At 45.5% G+C, this 20,865-nt stretch overlaps 1 protein-coding gene across 1 annotated transcript in view; it reads left to right on the top strand.

Moving 5' to 3' along the window:
* The window catches only part of DCLK3 (doublecortin like kinase 3), a 39,093-nt gene that overhangs the window by 13,582 nt on the left and 4,646 nt on the right, over positions 1 to 20,865 (top strand). The window contains exon 2 of the mRNA XM_043443342.1: positions 10,960 to 12,821. Within this exon, the coding sequence (XP_043299277.1) occupies positions 10,960 to 12,821 (1,862 nt within the window). The remainder of the gene's footprint in view (positions 1 to 10,959; positions 12,822 to 20,865) is intronic.

The raw sequence follows: 20,865 nt of genomic DNA, 5'->3' as shown, positions 1-20,865 counted from the left end.
GCAGGGGATGTGGATTGTGGATTTGATCTTTACTCAAGCAACTAAGATCCTGAATGCAGTGCAGCACAGCCAAGAAAAATAAAATAACCCTCGGGTAAATAGCACAGTGGAACTACTTACGGTATTTATTTCTTCTTGAGTGAACTTTGGTAACATGTCTCTTTCAGGGAATCCACCCATTTCATTAAGTTGTCTTATTTATTGGCTCAAAATTATTCATCATATTCCTTTATTATTATTTTACATAAGCAGCCCCAGTGTTTTTCAAATGTGTCATTTCTCCTGTATATCAATGAAAACTATATATACTTTTGGAACATTTACTCTTGAATCATTTTACTTGCTTGCTATTTAATTAAACGTTGCACATGGAGATTGTCTTACAGAGAAGTCAAAATCGTTTAAAAACCACTTTCTAAAAATCCGCAAGCTCTTTGCTTCCTCTGTCCTTACAATAATGGCAGGTCTTTTGTTTTCGTGCTTTTGGCTGTGCCATGCAGCTGTGGGGCCTTAGTTCTCCTACCAGGGATTGAACCATCGCCCTTGGCAGTGAAAGCACAGAGTTCTAACCAGTGGACCACCAGAGAATTCCCAATAATGGAAAGTGGAGGTCTGTGCCTGCCCCTCAGATGTACGTCTGATAATGAGGGACGCGAGTCTACAGGGAGGTGCTGGTGGATGGTACAGATACACCAAGTGTCTTTACATCACTCTGAGATCCGTCCAATCAGAGCACAGAGATGCAGAAATGAGTAAGATCTGCTCATCTCTCTAGAAAAAAAGACAATGGAAGAATTGCTTTTAGAATGATTGCCAGTGGTTCAGGAGTTAAGACTCTCTGCTTCCAGTGCAGGGGGTGCAGGTTCTATCCCCGGTCAGGAACTAAGATCCTACATGCCAAAAATAAAGAATGGTTACTGCACCTCACCTATAGGGATAGAGCGTGGTAAAGCTCTGTCTAGCCCAGTGTTTGAATGTTGTTCTGATGCAGGCGGGTAGAGACCAGTGGGCCAGTGAAAGCTTTGTGGTGTGATCACCAGACAGAAGAAGGAAAATACAAAGTCTGGCAGGATCAAGTCAGCTGGAGACGGGTCCCAAGGTGGGATGTAGTTTAGTGCTCCCTTTCCAAGTAAACACACCCCCTTGAGCCTCCTTGAACAGTCCTGAGAGAAGCAAAACTTCAGCCCAAGTCAAGGTTATTGTGAATCTCTGAGCTGCAACAGACAAATGGGGTTAAAAATCCAGGTCATAGGAAACCACAGCCCGGTCTGGGAGCTGTGCCTTCTTGTAATTCTACTGAGTAAGCGGTGATACCCCAAACGTGGGTGAGCTGGGGAGTGTTGGAAGAAACATTAAACCCAGGGGTCAGCCTGAAAGAGAAGCTGTCCCCAGCGGAAGCCTCGGTCAAAGCCAACCGGCACTGGATGTCACAGAGGAGGACCGACGTGAGGGACAACGGTGGGACACAGAGCAGCAGGCAAAAAGAGGAGAATGAGAGCTTCATGTGATGGAACAAGCAGAAGGCGGGAGAAGGGTTCATCTGGACAAACCGAGGGTGGGGAGAAGGTTATTTGTCGTGGTTACTGAGATGTCTGAAGCTCACCAGCCTGGAAGCAAACGAGGTCGTGTTAATATTAATGCCCAGCATGGGGTCCCAGTGGCCCCACCTGTTCTCACAGGACCTCAGCCAGCATCCTCAGGGTCCCCCCTGGGGAGGATGTCACCTCATCTTCAGGTGCACCAGGATGAGCATCCTCAGGATGCTCCGGTTCTTCCTCCATTTGTGATGTCACTCCTTACTTCCCTCCGCTTTGCTGTCCCCTGGCCTGCCAGGGTGGTCCCAGGGCCCTACCTTGCCCCTTTCTGCTGTGCCCCCTACCTGCAGCTTCTCTGTATAGCTTAGGGCTATAGCTGTACTTGCTTCTCAAAGTGTGGTCCAGGGGCCAGCAGCATTGCATCACCTGGGGACCTTGTTAGAGCTGCAGAATCTCAGCCCCACCCTCCACCTGGACTGACTGTATTAGGATTGCATTTTAATATGGTCCCTGGTGGTGTCACAATTAGCATTTGAGAAGCCCTGCCAAATGGGAGCTGCTGGTTTTACCACTTTAGGAGGATGCTCAAAGGAAGCAGGTCAGTGACAACAGAGAAAAGTTCATACTTCAGTCCTGGGTCCTTTTTGTCCTGGGATGACCTGAGATGTTTGAGGGGAGAGGAGAATACCTTCTGGCTTGCATAAACAGGAGGATTCTTCAGATAAAATAAAACTAGCAGAGAAGAAAGTGGGAACTGTGACGTGATGATGAAGTGGGACCAGATCAGGGTGAGCCAGGAAACTGAGGGGTGGTAGATGAGAGATATTGAGGGGGGTCAGAGATGAGCTTTGAAAATGAGGGATGACACGTATGCTGGTTCACTTTAGAATCCCCTTGTAAACAACAGAGGCACCGCATAAAATGCATCACGATTTTCAAGGTAGCTGGGACAGTAAATGTCATCATTAAATCAGCAAGTACCTTGGGAAAAATATATCAGGCATCTGTTCTAACAAGGACTGGCAAACATCCCTCACCCAGAGACCCTAGAGAGCTTTTATGCCAACATGCTGGGAGGCACTTGGAACTGGCACAAGAAGCTTAGCAGATGAGAGAGAACCCCAAACCTGGGACATTTCTGAGATGAGAGCAGGAGAAAGTCCTTCTAATTACTCTGTTCCTGATGTCCTGTTGGTAGTAAAAATTAATTAGCGAAGACATTAGAGTGTCATCGGTGATGACAGACAGTAAATAGTAGCATTTTATTTTACTACCTTACCCTTGTTAGTTTTCCCGGCTTTGATCAATACAGACATTGCCCAGGCTTCCTAGTTACGAAACAGTTTAACTAGGCTTAGTAAAAGGCTGCGTTCCAATTTTTTATTCGTTTAGGAAACCCTCCTTGGGAATGTTTGCATAATCAAATGTAAGTTCGCAAATGTTTCTCCTGCCTCAGATTTGCATATGAGCAAAATGAGTTTGTTCCCAAACAGCCCCTGGAAAAATCCCAGGACAAATGATTACTCAGTGAAAAGGAAAATGATTTCAGCCAATTCCGCTCCATCTCCCATAGACGAATGGAAGTGAATCGTCTCTTAGCACTGCCTACTGAGGCCACCAGTAATCAGTCTGTTGACACCATCAAGGAATAAGGTTGATAAAGGGAAAGAATTTCAAGTGGCGCTTCCCTGTTAGGAAGGAAGATTCCCTGTCATTCAATGCATTGCATGGGCTTTTTTGTTGCATTGCTTATTAACCAGATGTTTTAAAACACCAATTTCCATTTCTTTTAATACTCAGAATTTGTAAATGGTGAAAGAGTGATCATTTATTATTTAAGTCCTATAGCAATTTGGGTATGGTTCTCCTATTTCTTTTTCTAGTGTGTTATTATAGGAGCCAAGGCGAGAATTCCAAAGTGGATGCTGACCTTAGGCATAGTTTTTCTTTGTGATGTAATTTAGACCTATGGGTTATGGTTAAAAATGACTAGGAAGGGACTTCCCTGGTGATCCAGTGGTTAAGACTCAGTGCTTCCAAGGCAGGGGGCTTGGGTTCGATCCTTTGTTGGAGAACTAAGATCCCACATGCCTCAGAAGCAGAGCCAAAAATAAATAAAGACAGATGTACCACATTTTTTTAATGACTAGGAAATGGTACACTCCTTTTGTTCTCATGAAAAAATATAAGTAAAAGATTCATGTTAGCAGTATATTTTCTTTCTTTTTTTTTTCTTGACCCTAAACTTGATGATTAGCAGCCTGGATAAAATAATGATAAATGATTGGATAGGAAACTGGGTTCATGTGACTTCCAGTCATTTTGGTAGCCTTTTCAGTGTCAAAAGGTGTAGAGCTGATCCTTGTGGAACGAGGTTACATTAATTCATCTGAGTTATGGCAGCAGTGAGGAGGCACAGTTGCTTGGAGCCAAACCCATCAGAGGTAATAACAGCAAAATGCTTTTGCAGTTACTGAGTTTATTGGCTCAGACCAGTCAGAGAATCCTAGGATCAGTGAGCAGGAAGTTTGTCTGCCCACAGGAGCCGGATGCTTAGATCTGCCCGGATGTTTCTCTTAATGTCCTGTCCCTACTGGTTTTCTGTTTCAGTCACTACTTAAATGACAAATTCTCCCTGCTGAGTCACATTTAGCATCACGTCCTCTTTGCCCTTGACATGTATGTGGACTGGGAGGAAACCGGAGGTTATGAGACTTGTTCTGTTGGAGAGGGAAGAAAACATACCCAGTTGAGTGCCCACTCTGTGCCAAACAGCATGCAGAGGTGAGGTGCCAGCGTTAGCCCACAAGGAAACCGAGGCTCAGAGAGGTCACATAGTGTTCCCAAGGTCACACAGCTACTCAGAGTCTGGTAAGACCAGGATTTAAATGAGAGCTTCTGACCCCATGTTCACATTCTTTGTGCAACTTGGAAAGGAAGCTTCACAAAACTCCGAAGAAATACACTCCTTTTCCCTCCCTGTATCATCTGTCCTTGGCCAGCGCTACCTTGTCACATTTCCTGGTAGTCAGTGGATGTCTGTGACCATGTTTTCTTTCATCTCACTTGTTTCATCTAGTTAAGGTCTGTTGTGGGATGTCTGCCAGTGTGGAAACTAGTAGCGCTCAATTATTTGCAAGGAGAGCCGGAAGCCTGAGACCTGATATGTGTGCTGAAGTTAGTACTGGAAACGGGTTTCCCCAATCTCACGTGCTTATTATCTATCCTGGGACAGAGGGAGGGAGTTTGCGTAATCCATGGTCTCTGCTTTTGGTGAGGCTGAGTTTAGTCGAGAGGGGGAATATTTACGCCTTTGAAGATGAAGTAACAGTGAGCTGAGGTGTGCAGAAGAAAGGGTCTCAAGCATTCGTGTGAAACGTTGTTTTAATGAATGAACAGAGCTTCAGAAGAGGGAGCTGTGACTGTGAACTTGTGAGGTCAGGGAGGGTTTGGTGGTGGATGCAGGACTTAGGTCTTACGTGATGATGAGGCTTGGATGGGTGGGAGGAGTGAGGATGCCATCTTGGAGAGACAGCAATGAACCATCCTGAAGTGAGACCTTAGTTCCCTGCCCAAGACCTGAACCTGGGTAGCCTGGATGAACAGCAGGAATCCTAGCCGGCTAGTCCATTGGGGGCAAAAGGCTAGAAATAAAGTTCCCCTCGCGCTTGCTGTGTTTGAAATAGGAATTTCTCAAAGAGGCAAAAACTGTAAAAACAGGTACAAAGCTTATTATCAGAGATACAGTATAACGTGGGAGAGTACACAGAGAAACACTGTGTTTGTTTAAGACTGAAGCAAGGCAGAAATACAACCCGGAGAGAAGGGGTATGGGCGCCCTCCCCAGTGAGGAAGAATGCAGTAAAGAGGCCATTAAATCATATATATAAGGCAGTTCTTCTGAATCTTTGTTTACCTTTGGCCAGTTATTTCATTTCTTTTCCTACACCTGCCTTGTTCTGGGACCCACCCTTCCAGCGCCCCCCACCCTCCGCCCAATATGTATATGCAGCTTTTTTGCCAAGATGGATTCCAGCGCAGAGGCCAGTGGGAGGTTTGACGACACTTATTACGGGATGGCACGCCCTCGTTTTTGACCCCTGAGGAGCCTTCCTGTGCATGTGCATTTGGGGAGTTTTCTCTGACCTCATGAGCAGACCTCTTATCTCTTTACTCCAGCAGAGCTCAGCTCCTGCCATTAACTTTGTCCTTGGAGCATCTGGGGGAAACAAAGCTTCAATTTTACTCCATTTGGCAAATTCCAGCTGCTCTGCCCAGGGGCCCATCTATCTCCTACCTCAGGTAGAGTGGGGTTGGGATGGGTGAGGTGCCACTGGACGAGGGCGCACCTTCCATGTCAAGCTGAAGAGTTTGGGTTTGACCCTCAGAGATGATAATAAGGAGCTCCCGTAGGCTCTTAAGGAGAGAACTGGCTTTGTGAAAGTTCTGCTGCATGCATGGGCTTGATGGGTGCTGGGAAAAACCCTATAAACATTTGTCTTGTGGGTGTTTGAGGCAAAAGCAGCAGTAGTGTCAAGCTGAGGTCAGTTTATGTTGCCGTAGGAAATTACCAGAAAAATGATGCCACAAGGGCATCCTTTCCTGCGTCTTTCCTGGAAACTGCCAACTGGTGGCTGAGGACTGGGAATGAGGATGCTTAATTTTTACTATGCCTACTTTGATTAGCTATTGTTAGTGTAGAGACAGAGTAGGGGTTATTATCCAAGATCGTGCTAGGTTGAGCCATATGAAATTTTAAGGTAATTGGCAGTTGTTGTTCAGTCGCTAAGTCGTGTCCGACTCTTCGTGGCCTCATGGACTGCAGCATGCCAGGCTTCCCTGTCCTTCACTATCTCCCAGAGTTTGCTTGAACTCATGTCCATTGAGTCAGTGATGCCATCCAACCATCCTCTGAGATGTAATTGGTAGAACTGCTAGCAATTTCATACGGTTCTACTTAATTGATTTGTCAGTTGTTGTTGGAGATGCGTGGACATGGTCAGGTTATCTGGGTAGGTCCTGGATAATGCTGCTTAGAGTCAGCCCTGAAGTCCTCAGGGCACTATTTCCCTTGGCTGATGGAGCTGTTCCTGGAGACTGAACCCAGGGTCCCAGGGATGTGCTAGGCTGTTCCTCTCCAGGCTATTTGCTCTTCTTGCCTATGGACCAGGCATTCAGAGTCTCCTGATTTTTTCTCTTCTCTTTATTTCTTTATTTTTCTTTATTTTTTTTTCTCTTCCCTTTAAAGAAGAAAAATCTGCCCTGGACTAAGAAATTTAAAGGAGGAAGGAGGGCTTGTGGAAGAGACAGTAAAAGTAATTGCATCTTGAGGTTGCTACTGGGACTCCCCAGTAGCATGATACAGGCAAAGTCAGAAGTGCTGCCTTCATAGCTCCTAGTTATGTTGGGGAGAAGGGGTGCCAATTCTCACTCTGGCTCTAGATCACAGAGGTTTTAAGGGGGTTTGAGGACAGCTGGGCAGTGGGCTGCGCATGCGTGATGGTGGTGTGGCAGAGACTAGGCTGCGCTATTGCCACATCTTTTGTGCCCGCACCCTGGAATGGGGGCCATGCCCGTGGAGCCTTTCCTGGATTCAGGGATGGAGTGAGCCCGGAGTGCTGTCCTAACCACCAAGAATGAGGACGGGTTCTGAGTTAGGGTCTGCTGGAACCAGCTGGGGCACAGCCATCCCAGGGCATGGCCACCTCTCCCCCATCCTGACTCTGGGTACCACAGGCCAAGTCATCTACCACTACACCCGGACTCTGAAATCTCACTATCTGGGACCCTGAGTTATCATCATGACTTGCCTCTGTCATCCTCAGTCACCACTGAACATGTGGCCCAGAGTGATTTTCTTGCTCCAAGAGTACTGTTGTATGTCTCCTGCGATGAGATCTTCCTGGACTTCCGCTGGCCCCCTGCTGAACCCTCTTCCTTGCATGCTAAACTCTCCTGCATCCCTCATGTATTCACAGAATGCTACCTGTCCTCCTGGTTCTGCCCTGAAGCTTTCCTGGAATTGTTTAGTCACTCAGTCCCATCCAACTCCTTTGGATCTCTATGGACTCTAGCCCGCCAGGCTCCTCTGTCCATGGGATTTTCCAGGCAAGAATACTGGAGTGGGTTGCCATTTCCTTCTCCAGGGGATCTTCCTGACCCAGGGATCGAACCTATATCTCCTGCTTGGCAGGCGGATTTTTTACCACCTGAGCCACAGACCTGTTTTCCCTTTCCTTAGCCTGACAAATGTATTGAGGGTCCCGCTCTGTAAGAAGCACCGTAAGGAAAAGAAATGAAAAGACTTAGTCCCTCTGTGTACGGGCATTTGAGGGTCACCTTTCTTGGCATCCTTCCGGTTTCCTGAGGAAGTGGGAACTAGGATGACTCCTGGAGACCTCTCCTCTTGCTCTCTCAGCATCAACCTTCTCAGCCGAAAATGGAGGCAAATCAGAGACATTATGAGAAGAAAGGAATGACAGATGTCCATAAATAAATAGTTTAACTGTAAACGTGACTGGTAAGCTTATAAATTCATGGCATGTGGGAAGAATCAGTAGGGCCACACTTGTCATCTAATCAGACACCTGTGTCTAGATGGAAATCATCTCAGAACAGATTGTATGTTATAATTAAAAACCAAAAAAAAAAAAAAAAAATTCTGTGTCAATATGCTGGGCCAAATTGCCCATCCTGGCAAAACTGGAGTGTCTGCTACAATTCAGATGTGCTTAAAAATAATCATTTAAAACTTCTTAAAGGAAGCCTAAATGGCAGGTCCCTGCATGTAGGATATGACATAGGGATCCTGTGGGGCAGCTTTAATAATTTGCAGCCCATCCTTGGGTTTTAACTGAGTTCCATATGCTATCATTTTTCTCTTTCCTTTTCTACCCTGGGCAGAAATGAAAATTAAGCCACTTTTGTCTCAAGTACAGTTATACCCTGGAGCTGTTGCGAGTTCAATTCCTGAGCACTGCAATAAAGCGACTATCCCAATGTTTTTGATTTTGCAGTGCATATAAAAGTCATGTTTATACCCCACTATAGTCTACTAAGTGTGCCAGAGCATTATGTCTTAAAAAAACAATGACTTCCCTGGTGGCCAGTGGTTAAGACTCCGTGTTCCCAATGCAGGAGCCCGGGTTCGATCCCTGGTCAGGGAACTAGATCCTACATGTCACCACTAAGACCTGGAGCCGGAGCCTATTATACAGAGCGAAGTAAGTCAGAAAGAGAAACACCCATACAGTATATTAACACATATATATGGAATTTAGAAAGACAGTAACACAATGATCCTATATGCAAGATAGCAAAAGAGACACAGATGTAAAGAAAAGACTTTTGGACTGTGTGGGAGAAGGGGAGGGTGGGATGATTTGAGAGAATAGCACTGAAACATGTATATTACCATATGTAAGACAGATGACCAGTGCAAGTTCGATGCCTGAAGCAGGGCACTCAAAGCCAGTGCTCTGGGACAACCCAGAGGGATGGGGTGGGGAGGGAGGGGGAAGGGGGGGTCAGGATGGGGAGACACGTGCACACCCATGGCTGATTCATGTCGATGTATGGCAAAAACCACCACAATATTGTAAAGTAATTATCCTCCAATTAAACTGATTAATTAAAAAAATAAATGTGTTCAGTTCAAGGAAAGAAAAAAAAAAAAAAAGACCTGGAGCAGTCAAAAAAAAGGTACATACCTTAATTTAAAAATACCTTACTGGTAAAGAAGGAAAGCTAACTATCATCTGAGCCTTCAGTGAGCCATAGGAGTAACATCTAAGATCCCCAGTCACAGATCACCATCACAAATATAACAATAATGACCAAATTTGAAATATTGTGTGAGTTACCAAAATAGGACACAGAGACGTGAAGTGAGCAAATGCCATTTGGTAAAATGATGTCCATAGACTTGCTTGACCTGGGGTTGCCACAAACCTTCAATCAATAAAAAATGTAAACAAAATAAAAAAATAAAAAATGTAGTATCTTCAAAGATAAGAAAGTGGAGCACAATAAAATGAGGCAAAGCTGGGTATGTCTGACCAGGAAATACAGAGTCTTATTTTATTCATTTATTCAGTTTATCAGGAAACATCATGAGAATGAGCACATTCTCATTTTTAAAGCTCTGAAGAATAAAATGACTTCGGTTTCCTTCTTTCCTTTTTTTGATAATGAGAGAAAAACACATTTGGAGAAGACCACTGTGTCATTTTGGCCCATGAGGTCCTTTGCTACCAGAATGAAATGATCATACAAAAGAGATATTAAGATCACAGGGACAGTATTAATAACTGGCAATCACTGTGCCCTTACTATGTGTCAAGCTCAAGTGAATCATAATCATTTTCTCATTTACTCTACCCAAAAGTCCTGGGAGGAAGGTGTTATCATTCTCACTTCATACATGAAAAAAAAAGACAATAACCACCAGATTGTGAGTAATTTGTCCAAATTCACACATAGGGCCAGTGGCCACTCCAGGGTTCAAATCCAGATTTGTCTCAAATTCTGTGCTCGTAACCTCTTCACGTCTTGCCTCACCCTGAAAGTCAAGCTGAGAAAACTGTTCTTGGCAAAGAGGTGGGTAAGATTTGAATTCTTTAGAGGTAAGGGGAAATCTAGGAGGGAACAGGTACATATTTCTCTGTGTGTGTGGCTGGGTCACTCTGCTGTACACCCTGAAACTAACACAACATTGTGGATTAACTGTACTTCAATTATTTTTTAAATGGAAAAAAACAATCTTTTGTGACTTAGCAGGAAAAAAAAAAAGATTTGGGTTCTTTAAGGTTCCAGAAAGTTCTGACCTCTTGTTGGTATTTCCTGGGCAGCAAATTTTGGACCTTTTATCTCAGTTGTAGATTTTTGAAAGTCAGGTCACTTTAGGATAATGGGAGCTGCCTTCAGGGTCAGGTGTTGCCTAGAAAGGGCTCCCAAGGTGTGGTCCATCCTGGTACCCAGGAGACTGGGGGCGGGGGGCACCTCAGGCCCAGGGCAGACTCCATACTGCATTCCTGGCTGCTCTTGGAGGAGACTGGGCAGGAGACCTCACATGTAACGGCTCCATTGTTTCAAGCAGATCCTCAACATGCACACTTCTAACCTGTGACAGCTTCAGTCATCTTCAGTAAAGACTTTTTTCCTTTGTTCGTTTGTTTAGTCACTAAGTTGTGGCCAGCCCTTTTGCAACCACATTGGACTGTAGTCCTCCAGGCTCTTCTGTCCATGGGATTTCCTAGGCAGGAATACCGGAGTGGGTTGCCATTTCCTCCTCCAGGGGATCTTCCTGACCCAGGAATGAAACCCAGGTCTCCTGCATTGCAGGCAGGTTCTTTACCGACTGAGCTGGTCAAAGCGCTCTTTGAACCCACTGAACTAATAGTGTGTTGTCCTTTTCCCCCCGCAGGACATCGAGGTCTCTGTGAACATTCTCTAAAATGTTTAAGCTCGAGAATCACGGAGCAGAAGCTGCAGGGCACCTGGCTGCCTGCTGGCCGAGGAGGCCTGGAGAAACCATCCCTGGGGTCACGCAGCTCTGCGGTGCCTGCATTCAGCCCCCAGAGTGGCCTTCACCCCATCCACGCTGAGAACAGCCAGCTGAAGCCCAGGGTCGTGACCGTGGTCAAGGTGGGCGGCCACCCCCTCCGCAAGATCACCCTGCTCCTCAACAGGCGGTCCGTGCAGACCTTTGAGCAGCTCTTGGCCGACGTCTCAGAGGCCCTGGGCTTTCCCAGGTGGAAGAGTGACCGCGTGAGGAAGCTGTTCAACCTCAAAGGCCGGGAAATCAGGAGTGTGTCTGATTTCTTCAGGGAAGGAGATGCTTTCATAGCGGTGGGCAAAGAGCCGCTGACGCTGAAGAACATCCAGGTGGCTATGGAGGAACTGTACCCCAGCAAAGCCTGGGCCCTGACTTTGACCCAGCAGCACAGCCAGATCCCCTCTCCAAGGCTGAGAAGCAGACTTTACAGCAAGGCTGTGAAAGGGGGTCCCCCCTGTGGGGAGACTGAGACTACCAATAGCAGCGGTGAGGCTGCCAGGTCCCCGGCGGCCATCAGACCCCAGGGGCAGACCCCCGGGGAGGACAGGGCCAGGACCCCGAAGAAGTGGGGCAGAGGGAAGTGGGAGCCCGAATCTGGCAGCAAGGCGCCCAAGGATGCCACCCTGGAGAGGCGTGCCAGTGGAGAGAAGCACCTGGCAGTGGAGATCGAAAAGACATCGGGGGAATTGATCAGGTGTGAAAAGTGTAAGCGGGAGAGAGAGCTCCAGAGAGAGCAGGGCCTGCAGAGGGAGCGACTGTCCCTGGGCACCAGCGAGCTGGACCTGGGCAGGTGCCCCCGCTACGACGTGGAGAGGCTGGTGAGGACCAGGAGCTGCCGGAGGTCCCCGGAGGAGAAGCCCCAGGGTGGGGAGGAAGGCTGGAAGGAGGGTCCCCGGAGCAGTCCTGGACACCCCCCGCAGGAACCAAGGAGACCCAGCAAAAGCGTCGACAAGAAAGAGGACAGAGACCCCGGAGGCCAGGAGGGTCATCCCCCTGCTGCAGCCAAGGCCAAGAGGGACGTTTTCGTTGGGGAAACGCAGCTCCGCCGAGAGGAGAAAGATGGCAGGAACGCAGGCAGGAGCAAGCCGGGAGGCTGGCTCCGGAGGGAGCATCACGCCGACCTGGATCCGGAGAAGCTCCGCAGGACCCGAGGGGACGAGCAGGAGGCGGAGAAGGAGAAGAAGCCCGGGGTGTCCGGAGCGAGGAGGATGATGGTTCCCCGCGATGAGCCGCCAGCCAGAATCGAAAAGGAGCCCAAGACGAGGCCGGAGGAGAGCAAGGCGGAGCGGCCGGGCCGGAGGCGGCGGCCCGCGGGCATCCTGGCGGCCGACGTGCGGAAGCACTACGAGCCGGGCCGGGTGATCGGCGACGGGAACTTTGCGGTGGTGAAGGAGTGCAGGCACCGAGGCACCCGGCAGGCCTACGCCATGAAGATCATCGACAAGGCCAAGCTCAAGGGGAAGGAGGACATGGTGGATAGCGAGATCCTCATCATCCAGAGCCTCTCTCACCCCAACATCGTCAAACTGCACGAAGTGTACGAAACGGACGCCGAGATCTACCTGATCATGGAGTACGTGCAGGGAGGGGACCTGTTCGACGCCATCATCGAAAGTGTGAAGTTTCCCGAGCGCGAGGCCGCCATCATGCTCATGGACTTGTGCAAAGCTCTGGTGCACTTGCACGACAAGAGGATCGTCCACCGGGACCTCAAGCCGGAGAATCTGCTGGTGAGCCCTGCCTTGGTGGGAGAGGGCAGTTAGGGAAGATACGGGGGAACAGGGGCCTTCCTCCTGGTCCAGGGGTTAAGAGTTGGTGCTTCCAATGCAGGGGGTGCCAGGTGCTATCCCTGGTCTGGGCACTAAGATCCCACATGCCCCAAGGTGCAGGCAAGAATTATTTTTTAATTTAAAAAAAAAAAGAGATACAAAACATAGAAACAGTCACCTATTCTGTTACCCTTGCGCTGTAGAACATTGTTGTGCTTGCGGAACTTAGTCATTCAGTTGTGTCTGACTCTGCGACCCTATGAACTGTAGCCCACCAGGCTCCTCTGTCAATGGGGATTCTCCAGGCAAGAATACTGGAGTGGGCTGCCATGCCCTTCTCCAGGGGATCTTTCCAAGCCAGAAATCAAACCCAGGTCTCCCGCATTGCAGGCGGATTCCTTACCATCTGAGCCATCAGGGAAGCCTATAGAACATTACATATATATAATATATACATATATGTATATAATTTTTTATGTTGATATGTTGTATTTTCATTTTTATTCAGACTAAGAAATTTTCTTTCCTTTTTTGTGGCCATAGAGTGTGGCATGCATGATCTTAGTTCCCCAACCAGGGATTGAATCTTCACCCCTTGCAGTAAAAATAGGAAGTCTTAACCACTGGACAGCCAGGGAAATCCCGGGAACATTACCTTTATGGTCTTTTTTTTTTTTTTTTTAACATATTTGTTCCATTATTTAAAACTTTGCTTATAGTTCAAAAATTGTGGAAATAAATGGGTTTTTATTAAATTATTGAGAAAGTAGCCTCCCAATTTAAGCAGAATGGAAAATGTTTCCTCATCCCCGGGAGAAGAGTATTTTCACTTGGACAGTGATCACATAGACTTCATTTCTTGGACATTTGCCCGTCTTCTGGCCTAGGTGTTAAGGGTGTCTGCTGGTAACAACTTCCCCTGTAGGCTTTGAGCCCATGCTCCCATTGAAAGCCCCCTGGCCCTTTTGCAGGAAGGGTCTTGCCACAGGCATTAAAAAGGCTTGGTACTGGGAATTTTCTAGTGGTCCAGTGGTTGGGACTCCACGTTCTCACTGCCGAGGGCCAGGGTTCCCGACCTGGTCAGGAAACTAAGATTCCACGAGCCTCTAGCGTCAGCCCTATTGTCTCTCTGGGGCTTTGAAAGAGAAATAGTAATGGTACCTATCTTGTACGGTTAAGGATGGATTGCTCACAGGAAAGGGACAATTAGCCCCAGACCACCAGGAGCTGGCCTGCCACTCACAGCTCAGCTGTTCTGGTTTTGGATTCAAACCATCTCCCCAAACACCTGCGTGAAATAAGGTTACTCTAGGACCATGATGTGTGCTTAGTCGTGTCCAACTCTTTGCAACCCCATGAACTAACTGTAGCCTACCAGGCTCCTCGCCTATGGGATCTCCCAGGCAAGAGTACTGGAGTGGGTAACCATTTGATGGATCCAGACAAAACCAAGACCTCTTCATCATGATGTCCAAATCCAGATAAGAACAGGATAGTCCAGACCACAAGTGTGGCTACATATTCCCTTCCTGGGGACTGACTCACTGCCCCATCTTCTTCTCACCTTTTAGAGAAGAATTACCAAGATGCCCAGTCACAGAATTACCCTCACATCCTGACAGTATCCAGTTTATAGCAAAATCCTACTTTCTTGAACCCTCTTCCAAATTACCTGGCACAGCCCAGATCTTACTAGCTCATTGAACACCCTCTTGCTTAGACACCTGGATCCCCAAGGTGGACCTTCTTGCTTGTTGCAATGAGGCAATCAGCTGAACATGTTTCTGAGCTTCAGCTGTGTTCCTAGTGGGCTTCATTAGGACAGCATGCTTCACATGGTCACTCTCTGGCCCTTTATTCCACTTTCTTATTTGTAACCTCAATCACCACCTGATCTGTTTCATATTTATTTGTCTGTTCTCTCTTTGCTCCTCCTGCAAAGTCCTAGGACAGCAGAAACATTGTTTTATTCAGACTGTACCGTGAAACCTAGACCGGTTCTGTCACATAGTGGATATTCAATAAATATCAGTTGCATGAGTGGATGAATATAGACCCCAGTGTGCTGCCTGGTAAATAGCAAGCCTTCCATCAGCGGCAGCTGGTGTCATTATTATGATGTTAAGAACAAGTCTGATATTACGGTGCACATCATGAAGAAGACTCCAAAGCCAGATTGCTGCGTATGAAGCTGGAGAAGATGGAAACAATGGTCTCTGTAAACCATACTTTTTTTTGGAGCGGGGATGGGCAGGGAGTTAGCCTGTTTCCTTTCATTTCATGGTTGTAGAGCCAGCCTGGAAACATCATCCCGTTACATTCATCTGCCTAAGTTGCTTGCTCCCACAAGCAGAATGAAACTCTGAGTCAAGCTAATTATCTGGTGAAGTGAGACCTAGTTGACCCTTCAATCAAACAACTTTGTTTTTGCCTAAATTCATAGAATTGCAGAACACTGCCTGCCTGAGTGTTCTGAATTACCATTGGGTAAATCTCCCTTTGAAAAATTTCATTTTTGCTTTTTTTTTGGACCACACTGAGAGGCTTGCAGGATCTTAGTTGCCCAACCAGGGACCAAACCTGGGCCCAGAGCAGTGAAAGCGCCAAGTCCTAACCAGTGATCCACCAAGGAAGTCTTGAAGAATTCCATGTTTGCATGAGTTGAGTGTCCTCACCCTCTTTAGTTTCTTTCTTTGGGGTCTGAGCCCAGGTATTCCCTGGCACACTATTTACAGTGGCCACTTTGGAATCATGATAGAGCAGTGTTCTTTATAGATCCTCTGTTGTTTTCACTGAGTTGTATAAGCGGGAAGGCTTCAGATTAGAGGCCTGGGTGTGGGACACTTTGGGCCTGTGCTTAAAAAATCATTAGAATAGTGACACATGTTCTTGAGGATGTGGAGTGAGATTGTTTACCCTGTAGGATCATTTTCTTTAGGGGACAGTCCATCTGAGCTTGCATTTTCTCTGCAAGGTCCTGGAACCAGGCTGTCAAGCTGGCTCATATCTTGGGCAGGAAAGAGTCTCATTTGTGTTAAGGGACTGACTTGTCAACAATTTTTTAAATGAAGAAAGTCAGCACTTGCAGATGGCACGAAGAGGTTTGCTTCAGGAAATGGAAAAACTGCAAGGAGTACATTTAGTGTGGACAAGCTAACTGCCTGAGAGAAGTCATTCAGCAACTCTTCATGGATATATATCTCAGTTCATATATGTTTTAGTGCCCTTGAAGGCAATGAAGTGTGTGTGTGTGTGTGTGTGTGTATTTTGAGAGAGAGATGAAAACTTCAGCATAGCTATGTTTTCAGTCTAGTACATGAGTTGTTAACTGCTGTTCATTGTAACTAATATTAGACCCTATCTTCTGATTTTAAAGAAAGTCCGCTTTTTTTTTTTGTTTTTATTCATTTATTTATTTTGTTTTTAAATAAAAAGCTTTTTTTCGTGGTGGTGTGGCCCCTTCCGAAGCTGTACAAAGCCACAGATCTGAGCCAAATTTAGTGGCATAGGGGAATATCTCTTCTGTCCTGTGTATAATCTGTCAGCTGGCGTTTTTCTGAATGAATGGGCCTATCACATTTCTAAACTGTTTGTCCTTTTCTGGGTGAGTAAAGTTCAACATGAGCTTCCCAGGTGGCTCAGTGGTAAAGAACCTGCTTGCTAACGTGAGAGATGCAGGAGACCTGGGTTCCATCCCTGAGTCGGGAAGGAGGAGGGCATGGCAACCAACTCCAGTATTTTTGCCTAGAGAATCCCATGGACAGAGGAGTCTGGTGAGCTACAGTCCATGGGGTTGCAAACAGTCAGACACGACAAGCATACATACACTCGAAGTTCAACATACTGTGTCAGAGTTTAAATGCAGAGTTTAAGAGCATCGGTGCATTGTGGTTTTTCAGAAAGAGATCTGGGGAGTGTTGGATTTAACAGTAAGCTCATTATCTGGGTTTAGAAAGGTGTCATTTCTAAATTTCCTGATATTATAATTACATTGCAAATTTGGCTGGTCTTTTGAGAGTTAATATTAGTAAATACCACCATGGTTACTGCTGTCCATCAATTAATGTTCTTGGGTCGTCTTTAATTTTGTATTCTGCTTTGTATTATCAAAGTAATTGTTTCTTCCTTTAACGGATGGCTACTGTCTGTATCAATACCTGTCTCTGCCAAACAGGAGAGTGATGATGTCAGAACTAACTTTTGATTACATGGCTGATTGTGGCTGCCTTTAGAGACTTCCAGAATGTGCCAAGAACTCTTAATGGATCCAACAAGCTTATCATGTTGTTTTCACCGCAGAAATATTTATATCTGGTAATTGGGCCCTAGGGTAAAATTTTAGGCCTGTGTTACTGAGCTTATCTTATTTCTAGTGATCATATTTCCTGATAAGATGCTAGTTTCCTTCTTCCCTTAGGGCTATTTAGACTCCTGGGAGCTTGCAAAAGAAGTTTTAATCATGAAAATTTCCAGCTTGCAGAAATATCAGTGTTAATTGCTTCTTCTGTCAGCATGTGTTCCCTTGGCGGGGTTGGAATACGCTGTGCGGTGTTGACTGGGCCCTGGGAGAAGCAAACAGGAGCTGGAGAAGTGATGATGTGTAGACAGCAGAGGCATGTCATAGGCTGATCATGTGACAGGTCCCAGGGAAAATTTCATCCCCATTGATTGTTTCATTCTTTTTTTTTTTTTTTGCTGTTTTTTGCTGTTGACATGTAAATTGATTTTAGACATTGGCGTTTCCATGTGAATTGGTTTTTAAGATCATTCCAGTCCTCATGGCCAGTTAGAAGTGGAAACTTGGAGGGAGAAGGCCAGAGGAAGCATGAAGGATCAAGAAAGAAGTTGGATAAATAAGCTTATCCCTTTTCTTAGGGCAGCCGCTTGCTGTTTGGTCTGTACTGTGCTGCCGCCTGCTGTTCAGAGATGATCATTGCAAGATCATATTTGAATTGTGCCTTCACAGCCAAAAATTAATTTAAAAAACCCAAACTGTTGTGCCTTGAAGGAGAGCAAGTTGTTAATGGCTCAGAAAAAGAACGATTCCTCTTGAATCTTTGAGACAGTCTAGATGTGACTGGGCTGCTAATGTAAATAATATAGATTGCCTGGATTCAAAGAGGGGGACTTTGGTGTGGCTGGAAAAAGGGATGTTGGACCTAGATGGGTCAACAGTCGTTGAAGTAACATGTAAAGTAATCTCCAGCACTCTCTCAATTAGAGGGCAATTGAAAACAAGCCCCAGAAGGAATGTGACCTAGAGAAGTGAGTTTAGATAGACCTATAGGCAGAGAAATGGAGATGTGGGCACAGGGGCTGTGGGCGGGCCCTCAGGCAAGCATGGCCCAGGAAGGTACCACCTGGGAGCCTATTAGAGGAACCAGAGGTGGCCTGGGGGAGGGTCCTGGTACTTGCTTCCCATCTTTGGAAGTGGTGTGTCCTTCCCAGAGGGCGGATTTTAGAAAACGGGTGGGGATGAAATTCTGAATCAACATGGGGTGAACCTCCTTACATGTTAAGGTGATTATAATCGGTATGGTCTGCCACGTGAAGCTGTGGGATCTTTTCACCTTGAGATTTCAGTCAAGGTGAATGATAGTCTGGTGGGAGGGTGTTTTAGATGAGTTGCCCATTTGGGTGGAGAATTTGATGGTTTCAGAAGTTCTGCACAATGTAAATTGTCTGTGGCCACTATGGAGAATAGTATAAAGCTTCCTTAAAAATTAAGAATAGAGTTACCGTGTGATCCAGCAATCCCATTCATGTGCAAAGGATCCGGGAAAGGCGAAAACTCTAATTTGAAAAGATACATGGAGCCCCATGTTCATAGCAACACTGTTTACAATAGACAAGAAGCTGTCTAAATGTCCATCGACAGATGAATGGATAGAGAAGATGTGGTACATGTATACAATGGAATATTACTCAGCCATAAAAAGGAATGAAATTGGGTCATTTGTAGAGATGTGGATGAACCTAGAGTCTGTCATGCGGAATGAATTGAGTCAAAAAAGGGAAAATAAATATGGTATATTAACCCATATGTATGGATCTAGAAAAAATGGTACTAATGAACCTATTTGCAGGGCAGGAAGAGAGACTCAGACATAGAGAATGAACTTGCGGACACAGAAGGGAGAAGAAAAGAGTGGGATGAATGGGAGAGTAGTGTGGACATAGATACACTACCACATGTAATATGGATCGCTAGTAGAAAGTTGCTATATAGCACAGGAAGCTTGGCTGGGTGCTCTGTGATGACCTAGAGGGGTGGACTGGGGGAGATGAGAGGGAGGTTCAAGAAGGAGGGGATGTATGTATACATATAGCTGATTCATGTTGTTGTGCAACAGACACTAACACAACATTATAAAGCAATTATACTCTAATTTAAAAATTAAAAAAAATTTTTTTAAAAGATGCATCTAGAGATTATCATAATAAATGAAGTCAGACAAAGAAAGACAAATACGATATCACTTATATTTGGAGTTGGAAATATGATGCAAATGGATTTATTTACAAAACAGAAACAGACTCAGACATAGAAAGCAAACTTATGGTTACCAAAGGGGAAAGGGTAGAGAAGGGATAAATTAGGAGTTTGAGATTAGCAGGTACACATTGCTGTGTATAAAATAGTTAACCAAGAAGGTCCTATACCAAGGACCAAGCTATACCAAGCTATACCAAGAAGGTATAGCACAAGGAACTATATTCAATATCTTGTAAGTAACTATATTGGAAAAGAATATGAAAAAAATATATATGTATGTATAACTGAATCACTTTGCTGTATAGCAGAATCTAACACAACATTGTCAATCAACTATGTGTGTGTGTGCTCAGTCATGTCTGAGTCTTTGTGACCCTTTGGACTCTGTCCATGGGATTTTTTTTAGGTAAAAATACTGGAGTGGGTTGCCATTTCCTCCTCTAGGGTATCTGCCCGACCCGAGTATCGAATCCCTGTCTCCTGCATTGGCAGGCAGATTCTTCTGTTGAGCCAGTCGGGGCAGTCGATCAACTATACTTCAATTAAAAAAAAAAAAAAGTTCCACAGATTCTAGGAGGAAGAGTTATTCCAGAAAGATGCCACTCGTATGAATTTAAGGATTAAGATAAGAACTGTTCCAAAGCCAAGATTGTGAAGTGCCTGTTGGAAAACAAAAAGCCAAAAACAAAATTCACACTTGTCAGTGTGTGAGCTTAAATGTAGTTAAGCTGGTCTTGTAGGTGAAGTAAACAAGATGTCTCAAGTCACACTGACAGCTCCGAGAAATGTTACATAACTCGGGACAGCAGAGGCTGGAGACAGAAGAATCAAAAACACGATGCATCTCACTTTCTGGAAGGAACAAACAGCCCTGCAGATCTTGACCACCCCTCAGTTTCTGTTGTGGGTCTCATCATTTTTGAGGCTTGAAAAGCAATGGAGATAAGGAGCAACATATTATTTTAGAAAAGCCATAAAATGTTTTCTTTAAGAAAACAGATTTGGTATTTGAGAAATATGTCTATCAGCACATGGACATTTAACATAATGCAAGTTCAGAATAAATCTCATGAAAAATTTAAAAATGAAAGACTGGGTCTCCTTCATGTTTCATCTGCTCCCTCTGTTATGCAGCCAGGTTTTAGAATCAGGGGGTTTCTTTGAGGAAGGAGAGGGTGTCTTTGTTATATTGCAAAGGTGTACATGGTTTATTTTGGTATATTCAATCAGCCACACGCTTTTACTGCTGATCATTTGGTTGGGAATATTTACACATGTTTGCAAGGCACAGGTTTTTTTCATTAGTCACCCAGCAAATGGGATTCGTGAAGACGGCCCATCTGGAAACTTAAGTCAGCACATGGTTTTTTGTCCCTCCCTTCCAAACTAGATTTTCTAGTATAAATTATTCCCATAATTATGTCCCCAGTCCCCTTTAGGGCTGTGTCTGTCTCCACACACAGACCAAAGCAGAAGAGCATTTTAGTTCTGCATCTATGATTTCCATTA

This window comes from Cervus canadensis, chromosome 22 (assembly GCF_019320065.1).
Source record: "Cervus canadensis isolate Bull #8, Minnesota chromosome 22, ASM1932006v1, whole genome shotgun sequence".
Classification (NCBI taxonomy): domain Eukaryota; kingdom Metazoa; phylum Chordata; class Mammalia; order Artiodactyla; family Cervidae; genus Cervus; species Cervus canadensis.
Note: the sequence above shows the minus strand (reverse complement) of the source record. Positions and strands in the feature narration are given on the sequence as shown.